This window comes from Salmo salar, chromosome 19, assembly GCF_965601325.2.
Source record: "Salmo salar chromosome 19, fSalSal1, whole genome shotgun sequence".
Lineage (NCBI taxonomy): Eukaryota > Metazoa > Chordata > Actinopteri > Salmoniformes > Salmonidae > Salmo > Salmo salar.
In genome coordinates this window covers 67,712,536-67,739,968 of record NC_138309.1, presented here as the reverse complement: position 1 = coordinate 67,739,968, position 27,433 = coordinate 67,712,536, and the positions used below count along the sequence as shown (strand labels likewise).

The window sequence follows — 27,433 nt, the reverse complement described above, 5'->3', positions numbered from 1 at the left end:
GATTTTACACACCTGTCAGCAATAGGTGTGGCTGAAATAGCCAAAGCCACTCATTTGTTGGGGTATACACACACACACACGTTGAAAATATATTTACAGAAAATTGTCCAGTAGCCTACACAAAGAGATCCATATCTAACAGACAACACAAGGATCATCAACCCAAGTCTACTCTTGCAGAGCAGGTTGGGGTGTGTACACTGTTCAAACTAAAGACAAATTATTTTTAAAGAATTTTATTTCTTATTTTGCAAGTGCTATACAAGAGTGATTATTCTGTTTCCAACTAAACTGATTAAATTTGATCAAGTTACAACTTAAATATTCAAATAAATATTGAAGAAAGCATATGGCACATATGCATAGAGGGTACACTTTGGAAAACCATATACATTTATCTTTTAGAAAGAAACCAAACTTCCAAATAGTTTTTTGAAGTCAATTTGATTTTCCGAAAACACATTTTTTCCATGACAAAATGTAACCTACACACCTACTAACAAAGTGCAACTGCACAATCCTCCATGATTCAGACACCAATTTCTTTGGAGAAGACCGTTTAAATCATGAAAATGATAAATGACAGCTTACTCTTCCCGAAATGATATTACACATCAATTGATATTTTCATTTTGACTTGAATATTAGGCAGGTTAGCTGGAGAGAGAGCTGACGTATCAATCGCTCAGCCCCATCTACTGGCTGTGTTACATCATAGGACTAACTTATGTCCATTACACCACATTGTGGTACTATGGTACTGTAGCAGTTAAAACTATGGACTGGATTATAGAGGTTAAAAATTAAGAGAATTTTGGTGACTAGAGAGCAAATCTGAATTGCTGGACTGGAGACTAAGGAGGAAAGTAGGAAATAAAAAGGAGCAGATAAAGGAAACAGATCGAGACAACAGAATGGTGCAAAGAAAGTGAGGGAATGAGGGAAGAAAAGAAGGAAGGAATAAGAAGAATGGCATTCATGTGTTCTAAAACAACACATTTTGCATACAAGGAGAACAATGCATGGGTAGCATAGGCTGCGTTTACTCAGGCAGGCCAATTCTGATTTTTTCCACTAATTGGTCTTTTGACAAATCACAGATCTTTTCACATCAAATATTTTTCAGTGCTGATCTGATTAGTCAAAAGACCAATTATTGAAAAAAAAATAATAATTAAAAAAAAAAAAAAAGAGTCAGAATTGGGCTGTGTGTATAAACGCATCCATACTGTGGTACGTCTAGGCCGAGGGAATACCTCAGGGTATGCATGCCCACTCGTTTTCATTTTGGTGCTCATTACATTCTGTACATTAGCCAAAACACAGTCTCTGCTTCAGATGTCCTTGCCTACTATGACGGAAGAGCCAGGTATCCAGTCGCAGATCTAGATGAGAGAATGTTTTTGATTGAACACACCTTGGGATTGGTTACGATGAACGATTGTTTTTGCAATGTATGCATAGAACATCAATTTAAAAAAAGAAAGTGCTGTCAATTCTGACACTCACTCCATATTGCTCTTCAGCTGGTGGATGGTACGCTTGTCCAGGTAGCGGCAGAAGAGTGTGAGAAGGTTCGAGGGTAGGATAAGGGGCTCCACCAGAGCACTCTGGGATAGCTGCGATGCCACCAGGAAGACTGTGTCTGTCCTGGAGATAAGAATGACAAAATGGTCAATATGAACAACAAGGGGCAAGGACCATGTACAGACACATTTAACTGTAGCCTACGAGTATGTCCATTTACAACTTAGGGACAGTGTTGCATGTGGACAAAGACATTGCTAGGAATGAAGGCAGTTGTACCAGGTCTCAAAGTCACCAATGCTGGGCTCCAGAGGAACATCAGAGGACAGTAGCTTCTCTCCTTGGGACAGCAGGGCGTAGAGTAAGGAGAGCCCAAACTGAAAGGTAAAACGGGAGCATGACGAACAGGGCAGCGCAACACACAATAGTCAAATATTGGATAGTCAAATATTGCAGCCTAGCATACCATTCTTTGTATGTGAGAAAGTGAAAAGTGTAACAAACCTTGCTTTGGCAGACAAGTGAGAGGCACATGCTGCCATCGCTGGAGTCGGGAAGTGATGCCGTAAAGTCTTTAAGGACCCCAATAAGCTGACTGAAGGTCATGCCTCCGATCACAATTCGAAGAGATGGGTACAAAACCGGAAGAGACTGCAGGGATGTGTGGAACGCCACGGTTGTGTGGAAGTGAGAGTATGGATTATTCTTCAGTCAAGCAGGCAGCACTTCATACAAATCAACAGTGCCATGTTCAGTAGGCAAAACTAAAATAACCGACTTGATTCCTTACTCTACAAGTCAGAGGCATGTTTGTTCTACACAATATATTTAAACGTTCCACAACCCTAAGTAACACGGTGCGATACACCAGAACATTACTTTTACATTTTATTTTTTAACTGACCTCATCTGCGTCTCTGCTCATGAGTACAGGCAGGTGAGATGTCACCATGCTTAAGACTTTCAATGCGGCGTCATGGGACAGGAAGGGGAGGAGTCGAGCAAGTAGCTGCTTTCCTTTGGACACCAGGAGACATGGCAGAAATTCTTCCCCTGCCTCTCTAGGGTGAAATATGACAAGGGCTGAATCACTGTACAACATAATAATGTTGTAAAATCTGAAAGTTAAGAATCTCTAAAATGGATGCAGGGATTACTTGTTGAATTTGGTGTTTAAATTAGACCAGTGCCTTCAGAAAGTGTTCATACACCTGGACTTATTCCACATTTTGTTGTGTTCGAGCATGAATTCAAAACAGATTAAAATAGATGGGTGTGGGTGAAAACTCAATGGAAAAGTTTTCAGAAGGGGGAGGTGGGGTGCAACTCAATATTAAGGTGTTCTTAATGTTTTGTACACTGTATAGACAGGTGTTTCTAAATCATGTCCAAACAATTGGCCACAGTTGGACTCCCTGCCATCAGAACAGCCTAAATTCATCAGGGCATGGAGTCTACAAGGACGCTGGTTCATGTTGACGCCAACGCTTCCCACAGTTGAATCAAGTCGGCTGGATGTCCTTTGGGTGGTGGACCACGCTGTTGAGCGTGAAAATCCCAGCAGCGTTGCAGTTCTTGACAAACTGCCTGGCACCTACTACCATACCACGTTCAAAGGCACTTGAACGGACAATCTTTTGTCTTGCCCATTCACCCTCTGAATGGCAGACATACAAGCCATGTCTAAAGGCTTAAAACATCCTTCAACTTGTCTCCTCCCCTTCATCTAAACTGATTGAAGTGGATTTAACAAGTGACAATAAAGGATTATACTGTACCTTTCACCTGGTCAGTCTAGGTCATAAAGAGAGCAGGTGTTCTATACAATCAGTGTATAAGGTCACAGTTGACAGTGCATGTCAGATCAGAAACATTACCATAACTATATCGCCATAGATCTCCGAGAAATGACGAGGCATATACTACCGTTCTAAAACTTTTGAACACCTACTCATTCAACGGTTTATTTTTTTACTATTTTCTACATTGTAAAATAGAAGACATCAAAACTATGAAATAACAGATGGAATCATGTAGTAACCAAAAAAAAGCTTTAAAAACGCCACATTTTATATTTGAGATTCTTCAAAATAGCCACCCTTTACCTTGACAGCTTTGCACGCTTGGCATTCTCTCAACCAGCTTCATGAGGTAGTCACCTGGAATGCATTTAAATTAACAGGTGTGCCTTGTTAAAAGTTAATTTGTGGAATTTCTTTCCTTCTTAATGCATTTGAGCCAATCATTTGTTTTGTGAGAAGGTAGGGGTGATATACAGAAGATAGGGCTATTTGGTAAAAGACCAAGTCCATATTATGGGAAGAACAGCTCAAATAAGCAAAGAGAAACAGTCCATTACTTTAATGCATGAAGGTCAGTCAATCCAGAAAAATAACTTCAAGAACTTTGAAAGTTTAAGTGCAGTCGCAAAAACCATCAAGCGCTATTATGAAACTGGCTCTCATGCATGAGAACCGCCACAGGAATGGAAGACCCAGAGTTACCTCTGCTGCAGAGTTCATTAGAATTACCAGGCTCAGAATTTGCATTCCAAATAAATGCTTCAGAGTTCAAGTAACAGACACATCTCAACATCAACTGTTCAGAGACTGCGTGAAATCAGGCCTTCATAGTCAAATAGCTGCAAAGAAACCACTTCTAAAAGGACACCAATAAGAAGACTTACCCGGGCCAAGAAATACAAGCAATGGACATTAGACCTGTGGAAATGTGTCCTTTGATCTGGAGTCCAAATTAGATTGTTGGCTCCAACCGCCGTGTCTTTGAGACGCGGTGTGGGTGATCGGATGATCGCCGCATGTGTATTTCACACAGTAAAGCATGGAGGTGTTATGGTGTGGGGGAACTTTGCTGGTGACACTGATTTATTTAGAATTCAAGGCACACTTAACCAGCATGGCTACCACAGCATTCTACAGCGATACACCATCCCATCTGGTTTGCGATTAGTGGGACTATCCTTTGTTTTTCAACAGGACAATGACCCAACACAGCTCCAGGCTGTGTAAGGGGTATTTGACCAAGAAGTGGAGTGCGGCATCAGATGACCTGGCCTCCACAATCACCCGACCTCAACCAAATTGAGATGGTTTGGGATGAGTTAGAGAGCAGAGTGAAGGAAAAACAGCCAACAAGCACACAGCATATGTGGGAATTCCTTCAAGATTGTTGGAAAAGCATTCTTGGTGAAGCTGGTTGAGAGAATGCCAAGAGTGTACAAAGCTATCAAGGCAAAGGGTGGCTACTTTGAATCTCAAATATATTTTTATTTGTTTAACACTTTGTTTACTATACGATTCCATATGTGTTATTTCATAGTTTTGATGTCTTCACTATTATTCTACAATGTAGAAAAGAGTAAAAAGAAAAACCCTTGAATGAGAAGGTGTTTTAAAACTTCTGACTTGTAGTGTATATCTGGGGAAGGGTATAAAACAATTTCTTGAGTGTTGAAAGTTTCCAAGAGCACAGTGGTCTCCAGCAAAGGGAAATTGAAAAAAAAAAAAAGTGGAACTACCCAGACTCTGCCTAGAGCTGGCTGTCTGACCAAACTGAGCAACCAGGCAAGGACCTTGGTCAAGAAGGTGACCAAGAACACAATGACAGAACAGAGTTCCTTGGCTGAGATCAGAAAACCTGCCAGAAGGGCAGCAGTCTCTACAGCACTTCACCAATCTGGGCTTTACGGGAGAGTGGCCAGACTGAAGCCAATCCTGAGAAAAAAAGGCACATGCCAATTCACCTGGAGTTCACAAAAGGCACGTGAGAGAGATAAGTCAAACGACTGTGGTCTGATGAGACAAAACTTACTCTTTGGCTTGACTGCAAAGCGCCATGTCTGGAGAGAAATCAGGCATAGCTCATCACCCATCTAACACCATCCCTACCATGAAGCATGGTGGTGGCAGCATCATGCTACAGGGATGCTTTTCAGCAGCAGGGACTGAGAGCCTGGTAAGGATAGAAGGAACAATGAATGGAACCAAATCCTTGATGAGAACCTGCTTCAGAGTGCAAATGACAGACCTGGGCGAAGATTTACACTCCAACAGCACAATGACCCCAAGCATACAGCCAAATCAGTGGATTGGCTTTAGAAAAAGAACATGACAGTCCATGAGTGGCACAGCCAAAGCTCAGACTTGAATCCCATTGAAAATCTGTGGAAAGACTTGATTGCTGTTCAAGGAAGAATGATAAAATACCCAAATCCAGATGTGCAAAGGTGGAAGACACATACCCAAGACAACTCAAATCTGTACTCTTCCAAAGGTGATTCTACAAAGTACTCACCCAGGGGTGTAAATACTTATGTAAATTAGATTTATTGAAAATTAAATGCTGAAAACATGTTTTTTTTCACTTTGTCATTATGGGGTATTGTGTGTAGATGGGGTAGAATTCTATTTAATCCATAATTCAGGCTGTAACAAAATGTGGAATAAGTCAAGAGGTATGAATACTTTGAATGAACTTTCGCTCAAGGTGACTTGATACAACCGGCAGAGCAGGACTCACAGGTCAGGATGCTGTAGCTGGGAGTAGATGTACTCCACTTTTATCTCAGTTCTCTCCATCAGCCCCTTTTCATCCTCCCCCAGCACCTGTGCCTTCATCCTCTGCTGCTCTTCTACCTCCAGCAGCACCATGAACAACTACAGGAGACGGGGGGGGGGTAATGTCCCACAAACAGTCACTTTCTTCTTCTCCCCCCCCCCCCATTTCAACATGATACACTTTGGGAACCACCATATCCAACAAGATGGCATATTGAAATTAAATGAGTGGTTCACTTTTTTTTTTAACCTTTATGTAAAAGGGTGTTATAGAAGTTATGGAGAAAATTGCACAACTATGTTATAATACTGTAATTGCATCAAATGGTTGTTTTATGCAACAGAATAGAGGGTTCTTCACTCTGTGTGAATGAAAGTGGGCCTCGGAGATTTAGCACAAATAAATTGAGAACCTTTTGTTTGTTTAAGGGCGAATTCGTTTGTGAGATATACATTACGTATAACCTACCTAAAAAGAGATCACTATGTGCACAGGTAAGATCAGGGATTATTGCGTATTGAAACAGGTCGGTATTGTGGTGAAACGAAATTATGACTTCGAAGAAATAGAGAACGAAACTCATTTAAACCTACATTGCTCTTTCTACCACGATAAACGCTTGCTCTTATGTGGCTGAGTGATGAGAAATTGAAATGTTTTTGTATATTGTGTATTTCCATTTGCGGAATATTTAGATAAAGCCTGGAATAAAAGAAAAAAGGTCTACCTATAATAGTAAAACAATTGTAGCTTCTATGTGGTTAATGGTGTGTATATGCTTGTCTACCATATGAATCTGTCAGACTGGGTTCAAGTGACTATTTCTTTCTGCGCACACACAGTGCATGTAAACTCAGCAAAAAAAGAAACGTCCCTTTTTCAGGTAATTCGTAAAAAGCCAAATAACTTCACAGATCTTCAGTGTAAAAGGGTTTACACTGTTTCCCATGCTTGTTCAATGAACCATAAACAATTAATGAACATGCACCTGTGGAACGGTCATTAAGACACTAACAGCTTACAGACGGTAGGCAATTAAGGTCACAGTTATGAAAACTAGGACACTAAAGAGGCCTTTCAACTGACTCTGAAAAACACCAAAAGAAAGGGGCCCAGGGTCCCTGCTCATCTGTATGAACCTGCCTTAGGCATGCTACAAGGAGGCATGACGACTGAAGATGTGGACAGGGCAATAAATTGCAACGTCCGTACTGTGAGATCAGCGGCAACAACGTCGCCTATGGGCACAAACCCACCGTCGCTGGACCAGACAGGATGGCAAGAAAGTGCTCTTCACAGACGAGTCGCGGTTTTGTCTCACCAGGGGTGATGGTCGGATTTGCGTTTATCGTCGAAGGAATGTGCGTTACACCCGAGGCCTGTCCGTCATGGTCTGGGGCGGTGTGTCACAGCATCCTCGGACTGAGCTTGTCATTTCAGGCAATCTCAACGCTGTGCGTTACAGGGAAGACATCCTCCTCCCTCATGTGGTACCTTTCCTGCAGGCTCATCCTGACATGACCCTCCAGCATTTCCTGCAAGACAGAAATGTCAGTGTTCTGCCATGGCCAGCGAAGAGCCCGGATATCAATCCCATTGAGCACATCTGGGACCTGTTGGATCGGAGGGTGAGAGCTAGGGCCATTACCCCCCAGAAATGTCCGGGAACTTGCAGGTGCCTTGGTGGAAGAGTGGGGTAACATCTCACAGCAAGAACTGGCAAATCTGGTGCAGTCCAGGAGATGCACTGCAGTACTTAATGCAGCTGGTGGCCACACCAGACACTGACTTAGTTTTGATTTTGACCCCCCCTTTTGTTCAGGGACACATTATTCCATTTCTGTTAGTCACGTCTGTGGAACTTGTTCAGTTTATGTCTGTTGAATCTCGTTATGTTCATCCAAATATTTACACGTTAAGTTTGCTGAAAATAAACGCAGTTGACAGCGAGAGGACATCTTTTTTGGCTGAATTTATATACATATATTATTTTACTGCTCCAGGGATGAATTATTGTTTGGATAACCCTATTTACTATTATGTATAATTTTGTATTTTTTTCCACTCTTTATGTGATGCGCAATGCAGCGAACACATAATGTTTGTTTATGTGTCAATTAATCCCATAAGGGATGGGTTGCCAATTTGACACGAAAATAAAATGTTGCTTCATTCTGACAGGAGATTTACGATGTCTTTGTTGTGATAAGCCTAAAAAGACCGCATTCCATAGCATGAGTTAATGTTTCTGTACTGGGGTACCAGGGGGAGATGGCTCCAGTATAGAGTTGAGGACCAGACCCTGGTCTCTACACAACGAGAACAGTCTTTACACAACATACTGTTTAGTGTGAATTATTAGCATCTTTCATACGAATCCTAACCTTGTGACCCATTCCATACATCCGTTTGTCATGAACATCCACTTTGCTATGAAATGCTGTGGCTCAAATCCACTCCTTGGGCTCAATGAATCACCTATGGGAGAGTCGTTGACCAGCTCCATTACTGCAGTAATTAAATAATAAAGTTTGTTTTGAAGAAATTTAAAAATGTATTTTGATTACAATAATTCCACGACAATTTTGGCAACGAGGATGGGATAATGAACTTCATTTTTCTGATTGTTCCCAGTGAAATTCAGGTTAACAGTGCACATGGAGTTGCATTAGATGCAGCTGGAGAAAGCCACACTCCCCTTTTCGGAGATGATCGGATCCCCATCTGGCTGAGAGCGTCAGCTGAATGGATTAATAATTTCTAACAGAATTGGATTAAGGGTGAGACTGGTTTCTTTCAATAATTGAACTTGAAAGTGCACAGAATTGATAGTACTAATTGGACAATCAATAAGTGCTAAGAAAAAAAACAAAAGCCATAAATGCCCCTGTTGAGGGTATGCTCAGAGCGAGGTCTTCCTGAAGAGGGACACAGCTGGGGTAACTAGCAGGACTGAGTTGAGTTAATAAGAGTGTTCTTAAGTGAGGTATCCTTGGAAATGATTGTTAATTAGCCAGTTGCGGGCTACCAAAAGTCCAGATCTGTGGTACTGGGTTGATCACAGTAGGACTGGTGAGGTTGACGTATTGAACCAGGAACGAGAGTGCAGGTGACGCCTTGCGAGGGCATTTGGCTTAGTGAAGTTCAAATTATAACGTAATGTTTTGATAAATGAGGTAAACAGGTATGACCTGGGTTACTATTAGGAGTTGTTTTGGGACCACTAATTAGGTAATATTTTGATAAATGTTATGGGTTTCCCTGTTCATATAGACATGGTTTGAAATCCTGTGGGTAATCTTTGTAGAAGCTTTGTGTGGGCGCGGTAGGTTGACTCTGTGGTTAACCTTTTCAATGATGTTCTGTGTGGACATCTGACCAATTCTGTGTGAGCATTTGATCAATCCTGTGTGGGTGATCATTAAGGTTGTGTGTGATCCTGAGAAATAATGATTAGTAGATCAGTTAATGATATGCAGTGGTTTAAAATAGTTAGGTACATATGTGAAAGCTATAAACAAAATCCACCCATGTACGAAAATATTCCTGCAGGTGATAAAATTATTGATTGAAGTGTGTTTGGGAACAGTACTGTGTGAATGTGATGAGAGTTGTGCGAGTGTGGAAATAAGATAGATATTTGCATAATAAAATGATTGAAATTTGGATAATAAGTGTTGATATGTTCTCTTGGGGTTCCGTAACTACCCATCATAGAATATCTCAGGGTGGTATTGAGAGCGGGACGTTATCAGCAAGTCTATAGTTTCTGGGAGGATAGAGAACCATTTAGGATCCTATAACCCGCAGGGCAGTGTCCGGGAAACTTCAGTTTTCTGCTGGGAGAATGTTTGCTGAGCCGATGGATTTGGTTGCTGTGAATACCTAACGTTCTATATGGATTCTGTGACGATATGAAAATTATGAATTGTGTGTATATAATTGATTACTAGAGATTTGATAAAGTAATACTGGGAATATAATGAGATGTAACTTAAACAACCCATATGTAGACGTACATAGATTGAGTTGGTCCCTTTAATGGATCATTTGATAAATATGAGGTTTAAGCATTATTAAACTGTCGACTAAGTCTGGGAAATTGTCTCAAACTGATTGGTGTGTCCACTTTTGGTTAACTTACCCTTACGATGTAACGCTTATTGGATTTCCTCAGTCCGGGTACAACATTTGAAATAAAACTGCCCTTAAGGCCTTTTTTTCCCCGCATGAGGAGTTTTTCCATCAAGTTAGAGCGAATTAAGGTGGAATCTCTACATAATATGTAACATCGTGCAATGCCAAATTAGGGTCGCCATCAAACTACTCAACATTACGGAGCTAATGTGACGTAGTAAAATAATTTAAATATGTCACTTTTATTACAAGGCGCAAGATCTGGTTTTAAATCAATGAATGTCGATTTAAATCTATTCCTTTTGCGCATGGGAGAATCTCTGCGGTGAAACGCGTGGAACTAAGGCTATTTTCTGGTAATTGTGTCATTATGTGCCAGATGTTAAGATTACAAACCATTGTAATTGGGTTAATAGCAGGATTTCTTCGTCATTTCAGTAGCATTGGCTCTATAGTATTGACTAAAATATGGGTTTCTGATTGTTATTCAAGTATTGGTATGTTTTGCCTAGACAGATACTGCCGACAGTTTTGTTTAAGATATAAACTCAACATTTTATCAGCTTGCTTAGTTTGAATTAAAAAGGCTAAGTTATTCAACATGAATGGCGGGGCTATTTTGAGGCAATACGCTTTGTTGCCAAAATGGTCTGCTGGAATAACAGAATGGTGTCGTATTTAAATAACTCAATCAAATATGAATAATATGGCTATGAATTGAATATGCTTGTCAACAACAAGTATTGTTTAATTACCTGTAGTGTGATCAGATGAGACAGTTACCTAAATCTAATAAGTGGATAGGTAATTGTGATTGTCACAGCTCTATGATCATAATTGATAACTAAACATGGTTATTAATTATTGCATGAATAAACTTGGCTATAATCAAAGTCGTGGGTAGAAAATGGCTGTAGTATTGTGCCCACAAATGTATTTTAAGAATTGGCTGTGTTGTCTACATGTGGCACATTACAGGTTAATCTTAAAATAGACAGTTGCTTATCAATTCTGAAGGAAAGCTATATTCATGGTTAAAAGAAAGTAGCAATAAGGAGAGAGGTTGGTTTATGCCCTATTGGGGATTATATGGATATAGGAAGACAAGTGTGAATAATTTTGGTAACGCGTGTCAGTGATATTTGAGGAACAACACTGGAATAAGATTAGGTCTTCCGTATTCTCCAGTAAAACATTTGCAGATGCTATAGTATTGATTCTAATACAAGGTGACCAATTAATGGGCACAAATACCATAACTATTCTCCGGGGAAGTGGTAGCTCCACCTTGGAAAATAGTTAACTTTAACGGCAGCGTCCCACCTGACCAACATCCAGTGAAATTGCAGAGCGCGAAATTCAAACTACAGAATTATAAATATTTCACTTTCATAAAATCACAAGTGTAATACATCAAAATAAAGCTTAACTTCTTGTTAATCCAGTCAGATTTCAAAAAGGCTTTACGGCAAAAGCACACCATGCGATTATCTGCATACAAAACATATTTCAACCAGGCAGGTGCGACACAAAAGTCAGAAATAGCGATATAATAAATGTCTTACCTTTGATGGTCTTCTTCTTGGCACTCCAAAAGGTCCCAGTTACATCACAAATAGTCCTTTTGTTCAATAATGTCCTCCTTTATATCCATAAAAACTCAGTTGAGCTAGCACGCTTCAGTCAATAGCTAGCCTGTGATGGCTGAGCTATGTACTCAGAATAATGCAAAATGTGCTTTCGCCGAAAAGCTATTTTAAAATCTGACATAGCGATTGCATAAAGGAGTTCTGTATCTATAATTCTTAAAATAATTATGTATTTTGTCAATGTTTATGATGAGTAATTTAGTAAATTCACCGGAAGTTTTGGGTGGGAATGCTAGTTCTGAACATCACATGCTAATGTAAAAAGCTGTTTTTTGATACAAAAATGAACTTAATTGAACAAAACATGCATGTATTGTATAACATAATGTCCTAGGAGTGTCATCTGATGAAGATCAAAGGTTAGTGCTGCATTTAGCTGTGTTCTGGGTTTTTGTGACATATATGCTTGCTTTGAAAATGGCTGTGTGATTATTTTTGGCTGTGTACTCTCCTGACATAATCTAATGTTTTGCTTTTGCTGTAAAGCCTTTTTGAAATCGGACAATGTGGTTGGATTAACGAGCGTCTTATCTTTCAAATGGTGTAAAATAGTCGTATGGTTGAAAAATGTAAATTATTGCATTTGAGGCATTTTTATTTCGCGCCACGTTCTTCCATTGGATATTTGGCGAGGCGTTCCGCTAGCGGAACGTCTAGATGCAAGAGGTTTTAACAAGACATTTGTGGAGTGGTTGAAAAACGAGTTAATGACTCCAACCTAAGTGGATGTATATTTTGCAACTCAATTTTTTTTTTAATGGAATTATTGAGGGTAGTGTTTATTGTTCTATTTTGACGAGTAGTCGATTTTCCCCCATATTTTCTTTATACATTACTCACATTGGGAGTCATGTGTCAAATGGGGGAGGTACAAGTTTTGGATTGAAGTTCACACACCTTGTGTGAAATGTAAGGAATGTATTGAGAGATATGTGAAGGAGTATATTGTCGTGTTGCTTATTCTGTTTTTATACAAATCTTACCAGATTAGGACTGCTGGGATTTCTCCCGACGGGTTAGAGGTCTAACTTCCTGATCCTGTGGCTCTGTGATGAAGTTAATAACAGTGTGATTGTGAGGATAAGCCCATTTGAAAAAAATTGTTTCAATAGCATGTGTTATTCTCTTTGACATATGTTTAGACATTGGTATTAAGAATAATTGGTAAACGTAATCATTTAAAGTCAATGCTTGTCTGGATTTCCTGAATCGGAACTGAACTCTTATTCTGATCTTTCCTCTCGAGGTCACAGTTGGTGTCTTAATGCATGGAAGGGATAATTTGACCACGAGAACAGTGCGTGAACCGCAAAACCCCGTGTAACTTGCTGAAGAAAAGCGACAAAGGCGTTCAATATGGCCCTGTCCGCACCACTTCTACCGAGACCGAGCCAGCAACCGTTTACAGCATCCAATCTAAACTATCAACAGTTTCTTCTCTCATGTCTTCTCTCCCCATGCTCACTCCACGTGGACTCCTGTCACACTCCTAAGAGAGATGTTGCTGGTATACTGGTTGATGAATGGACAAGACAACCGGTGGCACATTATCATGGGCCATCCACTTTGAACTGTAAAGCTATCTGAAGAAGACAATGAAGACGCCAGGACAATCAGTGCCTGAAAGGGGGAGGGGGGGTTCAACTGTGCCCAAAATTGATTGCCTTTTTCATTTTGGGGTATCAGGTTGACTGTAGAGGTCTACACTGTGAAATTTATAGTAATTTAGATTAAGAGTTCATTGAGAAACTGATCTGCAATTATAATCAATCATTATAAGTTAATACTGGAATTATAGGATAAGTATACTGTAAGTTAATATAAATGTACACTGCCAATGTATGAATGAGGAGAGTGAAATTTATCCTAATCTACTTGATTTATTTCCATTACGAAATTAAGTTTTTGGATGATAGTGATAATACTCAGGAACTATAGCAGGTATGGTGTTAACGACACATATAGGAGTTACCTTATAAATAGTGGAATCATAATGACGCTTGTCTTGGGTGATGTTCATTAGGCACCAACGGAATAAATTTTACTTAAACCGGGAGTGACTACCTGGATTGAGAAACAGACGCTTTAAGTCCTCAACTGGCAGCTTCATTAAATAGTACCCGCAAAACACCAGTCTCAACGTCAACAGTGAAGAGGCTCAAGGCCAGCATCCCAGAGTCACCTCTTCATTGTTGACGTTGAGACTGTGTTTTGCGGGTACTATTTAATGAAGCTGCCAGTTGAGGACTTGTGAGGCGTTTGTTTCTCAAACTAGACAAGCTAATGTACTTGTCCTCTTGCTCAGTTGTGCACCGGGGACTCCCACTCTTCTTCTATTCTGGGAAGAGCCAGTTTGCGCAGTTCTGTCAAGGGAGTAGTACACAGCATTGTACAAGATCTTCAGTTTCTTGGCAATTTCTCGCATGGAATAGCCTTCATTTCTCAGAACAAGAATAGACTGATGAGTTTCAGAAGAAAGATTTTTTCTGGTCATTTTGAGCCTGTAATCAAACCCACAAATGCTGATGCTCCAGACATTCAACTAGTCTGAAGGCGGCCAGTTTTATTGCTTCTTTAATCATAACAACAGTTATCAGCTGAGCTAACATAATCGCAAAAGGGTTTTCTAATGATCAAGTAGCCTTTTAAAAATGATAAACTTGGATTAGCTAACACAAAGTTCCATTGGAACACAGGAATGATGGTTACTGATAATGGGCCTCTGTACGCCTATGTAGATATTCCATTAAAATAAACCTGCCTTTCCAGCTACAATAGTCAGTTACAACATTAATGTCTACACTGTATTTCAAGTTATTTTAAAATGGACAAAAAAAAAAGTGCTTTTCTTTCAAAAACAAGGACATTTCTAAGTGACTGCAAACTTTTGAACGGTGGTGTATACATACATTTTTGGGATGAAAATAAAGTGGAACACTCCTTTAACATGCCATTTTCTGTATTTTACCTTTTCTATTTTCTTTAGGACGTCCAATCGCTGTTGCCTGATGTCTTTTAGTTCCTGCGGGAAGAGAGCATTCAGAGAACGTACAGTTCAGTTTAACTGTTATACATTCTTCAAAAAGGGTTTCAAAAAGTGCCCAAAGCATGTCCTCACCTCGTGTGGACAGTGGGCTGCAACTGCATTGATCGCTCGTCGAGGAGAGAAACACGTCGACACGGCAACCTGGCCTAGGGAACCCTCGATGTGCACCACTGAAATAGCAACAGCATCACTCAGGTTAAAGAAAATGCAAACATTCAGCCGTATACAAACAATGACCCCTTCCAAAGTACACTTCAGCACCATGCACAGATAAAGACAAGTGCATGTGGGATATATGGAGAAACCTGGGGTGTAAGAGTCCATCTTGGTGACGTAGGGGGTGGTGAGTTTGGGTGGCTCCCTCTTGCCTCGCATGCCCAACTCCTCCTCTGCCAGCTTGGCCTCCATTCGCCGATAGTACTCCTACAGCACAATGTGAGAGGAGAGCCATCATGCAACAGCCCTTTCTGGAAATTATTCCAAAAGTAAACTGTGGTTATGGTATAAAAAGAAAGAACATGCAGAAAGATTGCTGTGGGGGTTTTAGTAGAGAATTGGGTACCAAGTTATTGGAGGAGAATGTGGAACTAAAATGCCATTGGAGGAATATGTGGGGAACTAAAATCCTATTTCGGAGGATTGAAGGTTAAAGACAACAAAGAATGAGAGGAGTGAGAAGTGCCAGCCAACCTACAGTACCTGGTAGTAGTAGTCGTCCAGGTGGGGATTCTCGCTCTGGAGCTGAATCATCTGTAGTCTAATGATCCACTCTTTCTCTTTAGCCGACATGAGGTTAGAGTAGGGGTCCCAGCTGTCTGGTTTTCTAGAGAGATCAACAAGTCATAAGCTTCAATTATCAAAGCAAAGCTTTTATATATAAAAATAAAATACAGTACCTTCGAATTCCTTTGGGGCAGGTTTATGGGAGCGAGCAGGGTTTAGGCCAATCATGAATTAAAGTAGCAAATAGCTCTAATTCGGATTCAATTCTCAAATTTACCACACCCCACAGGAAGCAGAATTGGAATTAAAGGAGGTAGAATTTAATTCAATGAAATTCAAACAGGCCAATTTTTTCAATACATCACTAAAAACATTTGTATTTTGACATTTGGTGACCAATACTATGTAATACATTTTATTTATAGACATTCTCCTTAAATTAAATCATTACAGTAGTCTGGAAATATTCTAAGATCTCTATAATGATAAATAATAATTCACTTACATGTTAAATATGAAGGAAAAAAAACTATTCCCAGAATGCATCAAACCTAATATCGTGACAAAAATACAAACAAATACAGTGACATCCGAGTTGCAATCAAGCTAATATATTTGAAGTGCTATCTGTATTCTTTGCATTAAGGGACAGATGCTTTTGGTAAAATAATTGTCAAAGGAATGAGACTCATGAATCATGTCGCAGTTTTAATTAGAATGATGTAGAATTTAATTAATTCTGCTTCCTGTGCGGTGTGTCCAATTCGAATTTAAATTCATGCATGGAATTTAATTAAGTTCCGAATTGACCGCAATCCTGACAAACTAAAGCCCCATTTGGACAGGACTAGTATTGTTACTCCAGCATGCGCGTTATTCCAGAGGACGATTCACACAGGACTTGTTTTTCCAAACTTCCCCCTGTAATTTTTTTATTTTGAATAAAGACGGAAGCCTGGAGGTTCTTATTCTAGCTGTGTCTAGACGATAATGGGCTACACTGATAACTTGTGCTTGGCTGTCAAATGTAAAGGTGTCCATAATATTTACATTTTGTGATCATAATCATTAGGGCCATTTTAGCGATCCATGGTAGTCCCTCATAATAAAAAATCCCTCCATCCTGCTGATGTGCAAATTCACTGTTCAGAAGCAAACGAGACGCATTTAAGGATGAAAGAGAAATTGCTATTTCCAAAATGTTTCTCAGTGGTGAGTCAGGGATGCCCTGCTTTGCGATCCATTGCCTACATCAACAGCCAGGGTTTCATTAAATAGGCATGGGCACAATACTTTTTTATTGCACATTTAGGCCTTACTAAACTGACGCATTTGGCGATGTTGAATTTCAATACATTGGCACAAAACGTTTAAACAAAAGTATTCACAGTGCAAGTTGATAATGCATGCCATTCATATGAAATATACGCGCAGCACTTTGTTTTAAGAATCAATTTATCAAATCAGTTCTTATTTTCTTGCTCAAACTGCTAGCAGCACCTGTCAAACTCAAATGCCTCAGAAAACACAGGGATGTTGATGCGCACAGGCCTAGTATTATCAGAGGACTTGAGTTCAACGAAAAACAGTAGGTTATTCTGGCTGGACTTGTTTCTATTCCGCCATGTAAAAATGACTGACATGGCAGATTTGCACGGGATTGAAATTAAAATGTGCCGTTTTATGCTCATGCACATAATTACCCGACCTCCCCCAGTAAAATGAACACCGTCCGAATAGGGCTCAAGCATATCCTGTCCTAAAAAGCTAGTACAATAGAGAATCTCCATTGAAAGCGCTTTATTCCAGGAATAGGGTCTGGGAAATAGGTTAGTGTTTAAACTAATGCATCCAAGAAGCAACACATTTGCAGAAATATTAAGCGCAACCATGTTGAATATGATAAGAGATTCTTTGATCTCTGGACATAACTCACTCTAGGACTGGTCAAGCAACCACATTGTAGACATAGGGTAATAATATCAAATATAAGTCAACTTAAAGTAGAAGCACGTGCCAAACCTTTGGGATCTCTGTTGCCTTTGACTCAACAGCCGTCTGTGTTGGGGATGAAGCTGTGTCACTGGACCAGGGAACCTGTGGGGGAGAGATAAGTGATAACTATAGGTCAAACCCTATTCATCTCTAAGAATATGCAGTACAATTAGAAGCCATTTTATAGAATAGTGAGATACATTCTCTCAACAGATTGTGGTCAGAGACAAAAGAACCAGAGCAGGTGTCCAACTCTTGTCCTTGTAGGTTCTTCACTCAGAAAGATACGGGAAAAAAGTCTAATTACGACACAGACCTGAATCGCTGCACACGATTTGACGAGGGGCTGTAGAAGGGAGAGGGTCTTGGGGAGTTTGCACCAAAGCGAAGCTGCATCATTTTCGGGGTCAGAGGTTGATGGGTGGAGGGGCAGGGACGTGGCGAGGGGAAGCACCCCGCCTCAGTGAACAGAACATCTCCATTACAACTCACACCAACAGAACTAGAGAATTACATCTCCCTACATGCTTCTGGTATGCAGATACATTAACAAATTCATACAAATTGTGAGCAGATGACTTTAAATGTACACAATTGATGGGAAGGCAGGAACCTGGTTATATGGCTGTTGTGTGGTGAAAGGTCGCCGGGAGACGATGGGAGAGCTGGGCAACATGGTATTAATCTGCAAGAGAAGTTAAACAAATACAAGTAAATTTGCCATCGGCCATAGACTGGGCAGTGTGTTACATAGTCTTTAAAAAAATATTTACCAAAGATTCAGGTCAACTACCCAGCAATAGACCATCTTTGGCCATCTCTCCCTTGTGCCCTAGTCCTTCAGACAACTACTCCACCAGTCAATTACCTGAGATGGGCATCTTTGCCCAAATGGTCTATTTGAGTATGACCCTCTTAGGCCCCCTTTCCTCCCACTTGAGTTGGAGAATGGGTAGTGAGAGTCCAGGTAGTTTGGTCCTCTGCCAGGGGCATGACTGTCCATCACACACACAATGGCCGGGTCCTGTCGAAAGAGATCACCCAAATGTGCCAAACCAACCATTAGGGTCTAATGCTACTAAACATGGCATAATCCCCTTCATTTTCAGTATCAGATTCTTTTGAAAAAGTGATATTATCCTGTGTTGGTAGTCCTCCACATGTAACACCCACTACCTGCAATACTGATCCAGAGGCGTGTCTGGTTCTCTCATAAGATGACAACATCCACTGTGAGAGAAAAGAGGAGCAGAGTAGGTCAAATGACAGTAAATATATTTTGTCATCAGAATGGGGTTGTGACAAATGACTCACAGCATCTGGATCTAGATCATCCCAGTAGGAGACGCTCCCAACGTCCACTATAGCGCTGTCCAAGCTCTGAGGAAATAACAAATGGTAATGTGTAAACTAGAGAACGTAGACTAAAATGGTTGAATGAGGACATGTTTTGCAATAGAAAACGTGTTTTATTGGACAAGTTCAGGTATTACATCCAGTTTCAAAACATTTTCTTCCTACTGGATACAACTGACCTCTCAAGAGTAGTAATCACCTGCAAACTTGGTCGCCCCTCCACAGTCCTCACCACAGCTGGGTCTTCAAACATCTGCGCCATGGCCTGACCGCCCCTCTGTCCCCTTCCTCGTCGGCCCGGAGGGCCCTGGACCCGGAGTTGTGGCCGGGCCCTGGGAGAGAAGGAGGGGGAGCTGGGGGAGAGGGATGGCAAGGCAGGCAAGGCAGGTGGGGCAGGTGGTTTCTCTCCAAATTGGAACAGAGGGTTGGTGGGATCCCCTTCCGTGTCCCCCACCTCTGTATCTATATCTAGAGGCCCATTGTAAAACATTTAAATATAATAATTTACATCATAGCTGAACCCATTTAGTTTTATTCTTGGCAATATCAGGAAATTTATTTGGCCACATATTTAACCCATTTGTTGGCACAAATCTAGCTCCATACTTCCATTCATTTGTATGGGTAACATTCAGAGGAGTCCCGTGACACTTGTGGGGGTCATAGAGCACCGTGTTCGTGAGAGTCTCCCCTTTGGACGCTACAGACGTTTTTCGTGAGAAGACAGATTTTCAAGATGTCTCATGGTCTGACACACACAGCCACCGCACATGCGGAAGGCCGACATGGGCGGATGCGGAGGTTTGAGACGCAGCCCATAAAAAATATTATATATATATATATATATATATATATATATATATATATATATAGCTTAAATTGACAGATTGATGGGGATGTTTTGTGTGACTTATAATGATGCATGGGTGCATCATTAAACAATAATAAAAAATATACTACTAATATATTTTTTTAAAACATACCCATTCCAAACGTCTCATTGTTGTAGATATCTATTTCCTCATCCTCCTCTGCCATCTCTGCCAATCCACACTCGTCCATGCCTGCCCCCCCTTCTTCATCGCTCCATTGGCCTCCGTTCTCTGGCCACTGAGGTTGAGAGACTGCGGTTTCAGTCTCCTGAAAGAAAGTACGGAGGGAGGAAAATACAAGGGTGACATCTGCTGTCGATGCTACCGCCATTGAATAACTTAAGATACAATTCAGAATGAACTAGACTCGGCGGCTACTACAACTTCGACGCATGTGATGCAGCAACGTGTAGGCGAGTTGTTTTGAGAATGTACTTAAAACAATACTTGTGTATCTCAGCTTTGCACACGAAGAAGCGCAAAAACGGTCAACTTACTTGTTGTTCTGAGTCACTCATTTGAATATTTTTCGGACAATATTACACTTCTATGCGTCGGTTTACCTTTCTGCTACCTTTCTCTTTTTGGACATCTTTGTATGGTCATTAGCGTTTTAAATGACCACACCTGTCGGGGGCGGGGGCCTCTGGAAAAAAAACTATACATGCGCATTCCCTCTGTGGATTACAAAATGCATGTTTGCATGCAAGATCCGTAATTATGGTGCAGTCTAAAATATTACTGGTAATAAGGATGTTAAACAACAGTCAGAACAAAATGACAATCACGTCCATTGCTTGTTTCTACGTGCAAATTAGAATGGATGTTTATTTCTTGAAACAGAATAAATACCCTCAACACCAAAGTCAGGGCAGAACAAAATTGTGTTTATTTTACTCTTTGGTATTCTTTATACATAATTGCATAGCACAATGGTGAAAAAACATTGTAAAATCTTTGGCTCTACAACCCCGATACATGGTAGCCTCAAATTTAAAATAGACAATATATCAATATAGAAATGCAATAGCAGTGATAATTATACTTTGCAATGTAAAGCAAATATATTAAATGGGTTTTTATTAAAAATCCTTAATCAAAATGTTCATAAAAAGGTTCCATTCGATACCATCAAAAATGTAAATTTCAAATAATTCAGTGGTCAATATTCCATTTGATAGGTCATGGATTTACATACACCATGTGATAACAACTTTCAATTATTTTCTCTTTGGAAAACTTCCTCAAACGTTTAGCTATGGCTTCTGCATTGGTCATCTATGTGTCTTGGAGATCTATGCTCCCTTCTCACTCAAATATTTTTGTTGGCCTCTGTCACGCTTAGATTTCTGTGTACCTTGCGGACAAAACTAGTTGAAATGTTCATTATGACATAATTTCAACCAGTTTTGCCTGCATAGTACAAGTCTAATAGAGAATTGGATTGTCTTAGCCTTTTCTCTCTCTCCCTTTCTCTTTCTAGTCGCCAATGTTGTCTTATAACCCAGAAAGAGTCCAGCTCTGATCTCTCTCTCATTCTCTGCGACAAAACAAAATGGCTGACAGATATTTGTTCAACTTCGCAACTAGAAAAGAGCTGGGTCGTATTCATTAGGCACCAAACGCATTGAAACAGGGACGGACTTGCACTTGTCCAATAAGAAATGCTCATTTACGTTTTCTGTTGCAAAACATTTTAAATTGTTATGTGCCCTAATGAACACGACATACACCTGGTATGGGAGTTATGGAAGAAGAAAACATAGGATGGGCAGCGTCCTTCTCGGTGCTCAGCCAAAGAGTTTGATGAAGCAGGGGTGGCAGTAGGGCTTGTTCTCCTGCTCTTTGAAACAGCCCTTGCTGAGGGGCTTGAGGCAGAAGTGGCACACCAGGTGGTGCGGGTGAAATTTGGCACCCATGGCGGTGACGCAGCGGCCCAGGATGGGCTGTTGGCATGCCTGGCACATGCTGCCGCGCGACTGGTGGTAGTGGGCCTCGCACAGCGGCTGGCCCTCGTGCTCGAAGAAGCTGCCGTTGACGAAGGGGCAGTAGCACTCCTGCAGACACGACAAAAGGCAAATGGAGTTGAGTTGGAGATGAACATGTGATAAAAAAAAAGTGTGGTGCGTGGTTTGTGTGGTGTTCAATTCACATTCGTAACAAGTGTCCTTGTTAGGCCAATCTTTGTCCTTATTGACATAAAGACACAGACCCCACCCCCGACACACACACACACTTACCCTGCACACAAAGCACTGCGGGTGCCACAGGGAGTTGAGGGCAGAGATGTAGTTCTCCAGGATTGGCTGGGTGCATCCTTGGCAACGGGAGGCGAAGAGGGACAAGAAGCACTGCTGGCAGTACTGCTGACCCTCGCGGTCATGGAAACCTACAGAGAGGGGAGGAGACACAGGCGGTTAAGTATTACGTAAAACAAATCAAGAAACATATAGAAAATGTATTCCAAATACATGGTAGTACATTTACATTCACTCATTGAAATATATGCCAAAATACATGCCAAATTGGAAGTAATGAAGTAATACGTGTGTGTAAGCCTCAGTAGTAGGGTCATTCCATGAAAAGAGGGCCTTCACGTAATTTTAACATATTGTTATAAAAATGGTAAACTTCATAAAAAAACACTAACCAAATACCCAAACACCCAAATACATAATTTTAGAAACGGCAACGCTCTCTGTATAGTGATGCAGGTCTTTAGATGTTGTACACATGAAATTGTGTCATTCCGAACTTTATCCGTAATGTTATATTCCATTTTGTTGGACTTGAGCGATAGTTTTCCGTATGGGAGCATGCACATGCTTTCTCGTTCCCATTATAGTGATAGAAAGCAAGCTTAACAAAAATACAAAAGTTGTTCAAACATTTCTATCCCATCTATCAATGGGTAATAGGTTTGACGTGTTATGCTCAACGCAAATGGCCAAAAAGAGTAGAACCAGCTCACCTGCTTTAACACTATGATTTGACTCTTACCTGTTCAAAGTTTCTTTTGAATATTTATTTTAAAAGGAATGGTTTCCCTATATTAAAATGAGAGTTCAGTTCACGAAACAGGATTGACCTTAAAATGAGGGACAAATGTAAATGAATCACTTATCATATAAAATAAATAATAATCTTAAAAAATTACTTTGTCAAAGCAACAAAAGAACTAGGGCAAAAAAAAGATGAGAACAAAAGAAGATGGTGAATACTTGGGGAAATATAGGGGCTAAGTGGGTTAAAATCTTCCTTGAAGTCAGAAAAACAGGAAAATATATTTATATTATTAAAAGACACTTCATTTAATACAACAGGCTTTTAAAATTCAATATTGGTGCACAATTTCTTTTTCAAATATCAAAGGGCTGCAAAAGGCACTCTATTCTTGGAACATCAAAGTAATTGTATTTTCTGGTGTTGTATTGCTGAGGACCATGGAACAAAACAACCGATAGTTCATTATTGTCTACATCCCAGTGTGGCCCTTGGCAGGAAGCGTGGGTTTATTACCTTCCTCTCCGAATGCCCGGCTGCACTTGACGCAACAGAAACACTCCGGGTGCCAATTCTTGTCCAGGGCGGTGACCATTTTCTACACAGGCAACACAGAAAACATTTTTTATGGCTTCAGGTGGCATACACACGTTGTAAGGGCTATATAACTAAGGCTAATATCACTGGACATGTTAATGAAAATGAGAAGGAGTGTAATGGAGGAAATTAGATATATACAGTAGGTAAACACAATGTATTAATTGTGACACCGTTTTATGTAAGTACATAGACATTTGTGGTGAAGTAGACAGTATACACACACATGCACGCACACACACACTCCTGCACACACACAAACAAACACACACACAGTGTCAGGTGGAGCTTTTACATTGAGTATGGGCTTGTTGCAGTGTGCGCAGTGGGGAGAGTAGAGGGTAAAGTAGTCCGATTCGCAGTACGGCTGACCGTCCTTTTCGAAGAAGTTCCGGCTGCCCAGTTCTGTCTCACACTCCGAGCACACAAAGTGTTCCGGGTGCCATACCCGCCCCAGAGCAGTCACCACCTGGAGGGTCAAAGGTGAAAGGTCAGTCATTTAATGGCTTTTCGCACTACTGAACCGAATCGAGCCAAGCCAAACTGTACTGAGCTGGCCTGGTTACGCATCCACCATAGTTACTGGAACCATGTTGCACAGTATTAAAAGAAAACATTCGAGCCAGCACAGTGGGGTTTGGGTTGGCACAAGTGTGAAAAGGGTACTGGCTTGCCCATAGATTAAGCACAAATGTGGTGCATTTCATGTGAAACAGAACAAAGTTAAGAACTTTCTTAGTAAAAATGGTTATGTTCTACAAGGTACAGGAAGAATCTCCACAATGGGACAGTGTTGAGCGATCACCTGTCCTACAACCGGTTTCTGACAGGCCGAGCAGCTACCCTTGGAGGATGTGGGGACTCCCTGCCTGGTTAAATCCGATTGGAGGAGCCCCAGCATGCTGTCCAATGAGCCGCCGGAAGAGGCTTGTGGGGGCGGGACCGGATGCTGTGGTACTGTGATCACTGGTGTGACAGCTGGAGCTGGCTAATAAGAGAGAAGGAGAGTTACATAACATACCAATGAACACCTGTGACACAAATGTCAATGTGATTAGGATGCATTAGGACCAGAGAGTGCACGGTGATTCTTGTCATGCTTTTGAATTAGTTGAACTGAACGGGCGTTCCGAGTCGTCTATGTTGCAGTCGCACTGCACTGATTATTAGATCTCACAATACCTGGTGAAGTCATCAGGCATTGTGAGATCTGAACCCATATTCACATAGCATCTCAGAGTATGAGTGCTGATCTCTGATCGGTTTTGCCTTTTAAATAAAAATGAATAAGAGGGGGGATCTGATCCTAGATCAGCACTTCTACTCTGGGAAGCTTTGTGAGTAACATCTCAGGGAACTAAATCAATATGATATGGCAATCTTCTGAGTCATTCCGACTCATCGACTGCAATAAAGACGACCTGGAACACAACCGTTGACACTGGCAAGCAGACAGGGAAGGACAGAGACAGACAAGCATATAATTGTAAACAGAGAGTAAAGCTCAATTCAGAGTGCACAGCCGCAGAGACGCGACAGTCCGCGCGGCCCATTTACGAACCTCATTTAACTGGCTGTTATCAAGTCGCGGGCGACGTACGTCACAATAGACCGCATGGCTCTGCGGCTCCACAGTTTTGAACTCTGTAGCGTTCTTAATGCGTAGAGCATGAGTGGATAACGATAGACAAGCAGAGAGAGAAAGAGGACTATATATAAATGCAATGCATCAAGAACATTGTACTGTATATACAGTATTATAAGATGATCTGCAATATTTTCGTGGTGCAAAAGAGCATAGATCTATGAAAAAAAATACAGTAAACATCATTATAATCTGGCAGCGGGATTTCATTTTTTACTTTTCTACAACAATGTGTGTTCAGCAAACTGAGCGGTAGCCTAGTGGTTAGAGCGTTGGGACAGTAACCGAAAGGTTGCTGGATCGAATCCCCGAGCTAACAAGGTAAAAATCTGTCGTTCTGCCCCTGAGCAAGGCAGTTAACCCACTGTCCCCCGGGCGCCGAAGATGTGGATGTCGATTAAGGCAGCCCCCGCACCTCTCTGATTCAGAGGGGTTGGGTTAAATGCGGAAGACATATTTCAGTTGAAGGCATTCAGTTGTACAACTGACTAGGTACCCCCCTTTCCCCCCAATGCATGAAGAGATGTCACCTTATCACACACTTTGTTGAAAGAAAGTTCAAAGTTCAATTACACTGCCAGATTATAATGAGGTTTAAAGTATTTTTGCACAAATCTGTGCTCTTTTGCGTCACAAAAATGTTGCCCGTAGTGAACTAAACTGTGCAGTAGCGTACAGGCTGTAGTGTTTAATGTGAAGTGTACAGGTTGGTAGTGGGACTCTTACTGTGCTCTGGACTCTGAAGTCAGACAGAGAGGCCATGAGTTTGTCCAGCTCAAGTGTAGCTGAGGTGGCTGACGGCTTCACCGAACTGAATGAATTAATACATTTATTTTATCATTTAAAACACAGGTTAAGCATTTCCAGTTGGAGAGACAACATTTCAGACATAAAAAATGATAAAGGATGAGCACATCTAGAGTACAGGATCGTGTTCATTAGTCAAATGGAAAAAAATGGACTGAAACAGGGAGAGACTACCTTGACTTAAGAAAATAATAAACATTCATTTTCCATTGCAAAACATTTGTAAAAGCATTCCCTAATGAGCACAACTTTGGGAGGAGTTAAAGGGGCAATCGGCAGTTGCTACATCCATATTTGCACTTATACATTAATCATATATACCCATTGATTCTTGAAGAGAATCTAATTTATTAATGCCTCATGAGCTTATTTCAACTGTTGTACCCCATTAGTACCCACAATATAAGCTTGTGTTACTCCAATGTTTGAAAACACTGTAAATGTAAACAAATACTATAGAGTTTCAAAACATGCTTAAAACTATCATTTTTATATCTTGGATGGTCAGTGATTGCATCTATAGCTCAGTCTAAGAATTTAAGAGTGATTACATTTCTCCAGGCCCATCCTTCAGCTTTTTACCAAAACTTTGTTATTGGTTCAACTGCTGATTGGTCGTTTAACTGAACACATAGCAGTAAACACACTTCAACTATAGTAGGAGCACTAAAAAGACAGTATTCTGGACAAAATAGAATGCATTCCAAATGGCACCCTATTCCCTATATAGTGCACTACTTTTTACAAGAGCCCTAGGGTCCCTGGTCAAAAGCAATGTACTATAAAGGGAATAGAGTGTCATTTGGGACACACCACAGTGTTTATGCCTTTAGGGCAGGGTTCACCAACTGGCGGCCCGCGGGAGATTTTATTTGGTCCCCCAAGTTTTATGAACACTTTTATATATATACAGTGGCGTGCGAAAGTATTCACCCTCCTTGGCATTTTTCCTATTTTGTTGCCTTACAAACTGTAATTCATTTTTGGGGGGGGTTGTATCATTGGATTTACACAACACAACACATTGAAGATGCAAAATATATTTTATTGTGAAACAAACAAAAAATAAGACAAATAAACAGAAAACTTGAGTGTGCATAACTATTCACCCCTCCAAAGTCAATACTTTGTAGAGCCACCTTTTGCAGCAATTACAGCTGCAAGTCTCTTGGGGTATGTCTCAATAAGCTTGGCACATCTAGCCACTGGGATTTTGCCCATTCTTCAAGGCAAAACTGCTCCAGTTGGATGGGTTCCGCTGGTGTACAGCAATCTTTAAGTCATACCACAGATTCTCAATTGGATTGAGGTCTGGGCTTTGACTAGGTCATTCCAAGACATTTAAATGTTTCCTCTTAAACCACTCAAGTGTTGCTTTAGCAGTATGCTTAGGGTCATTGTCCTGCTGGAAGGTGAACCTCCGTCCCAGTCTCTAATCTCTGGAAGACTGAAACAGGTTTCCCTCAAGAATGTACATATTTAGCGCCATCCATCATTC

General features: G+C 40.8%; 2 protein-coding genes across 5 annotated transcripts in view; both read right to left on the bottom strand.

The window, feature by feature from the left end:
- Window positions 1-256: 256 nt before the first annotated feature.
- Window positions 257-20,512, bottom strand: patl2 (PAT1 homolog 2). Of its 2 annotated transcripts, none has more exons than XM_045702591.2 (19): window positions 20,381-20,512; window positions 19,995-20,151; window positions 19,211-19,479; window positions 18,970-19,035; window positions 18,832-18,885; window positions 18,524-18,679; window positions 18,269-18,340; window positions 17,972-18,114; window positions 17,683-17,757; window positions 15,637-15,760; window positions 15,243-15,360; window positions 15,010-15,107; window positions 14,860-14,913; window positions 6,067-6,203; window positions 2,432-2,588; window positions 2,032-2,178; window positions 1,807-1,904; window positions 1,510-1,650; window positions 257-1,385 (listed from the first exon to the last, which is right to left on the bottom strand). In XM_045702591.2, the coding sequence occupies exons 1-19, from the start codon at window positions 20,399-20,401 to the stop codon at window positions 1,352-1,354; spliced, it is 2,121 nt and encodes a 706-aa protein (XP_045558547.1). In that variant the 5' UTR covers window positions 20,402-20,512; the 3' UTR covers window positions 257-1,351. The 2 variants fall into 2 exon arrangements, with proteins under 2 accessions (XP_045558547.1, XP_045558549.1); XM_045702593.2 differs by having other exon boundaries at window positions 17,972-18,045.
- Window positions 20,513-20,749: 237 nt separating this feature from the next.
- The window catches only part of tgfi1 (Transforming growth factor beta-1-induced transcript 1 protein), a 29,172-nt gene continuing 22,488 nt past the window's right edge, over window positions 20,750-27,433 (bottom strand). For 2 of the 3 annotated variants that reach the window (XM_014158489.2, NM_001139971.1), the window contains 7 exons: window positions 25,855-25,939; window positions 25,045-25,137; window positions 24,289-24,471; window positions 23,779-23,952; window positions 23,403-23,484; window positions 22,124-22,272; window positions 20,750-21,940 (listed from right to left, as the gene is read on the bottom strand). In XM_014158489.2, coding sequence (XP_014013964.1) covers window positions 21,674-21,940; window positions 22,124-22,272; window positions 23,403-23,484; window positions 23,779-23,952; window positions 24,289-24,471; window positions 25,045-25,137; window positions 25,855-25,939 — 1,033 coding nt within the window. In that variant the 3' untranslated portion in view covers window positions 20,750-21,673. The remainder of the gene's footprint in view (window positions 21,941-22,123; window positions 22,273-23,402; window positions 23,485-23,778; window positions 23,953-24,288; window positions 24,472-25,044; window positions 25,138-25,854; window positions 25,940-27,433) is intronic. The other variant, XM_014158490.2, reaches the window with a different exon arrangement.

Excerpts from the sequence above, each read along its gene's own strand:
- patl2 (XM_045702591.2), bottom strand. The coding sequence starts at position 20,401 with ATGAGTGACTCAGAACAACAA. Across the intron at positions 18,115-18,268 it reads CACAACAGCCATATAACCAG|GCGGGGTGCTTCCCCTCGCC; the intron begins GTTCCTGCCTTC and ends CTGTTCACTGAG. Across the intron at positions 15,361-15,636 it reads TGGACGACTACTACTACCAG|GAGTACTATCGGCGAATGGA; the intron begins GTACTGTAGGTT and ends ATTGTGCTGTAG.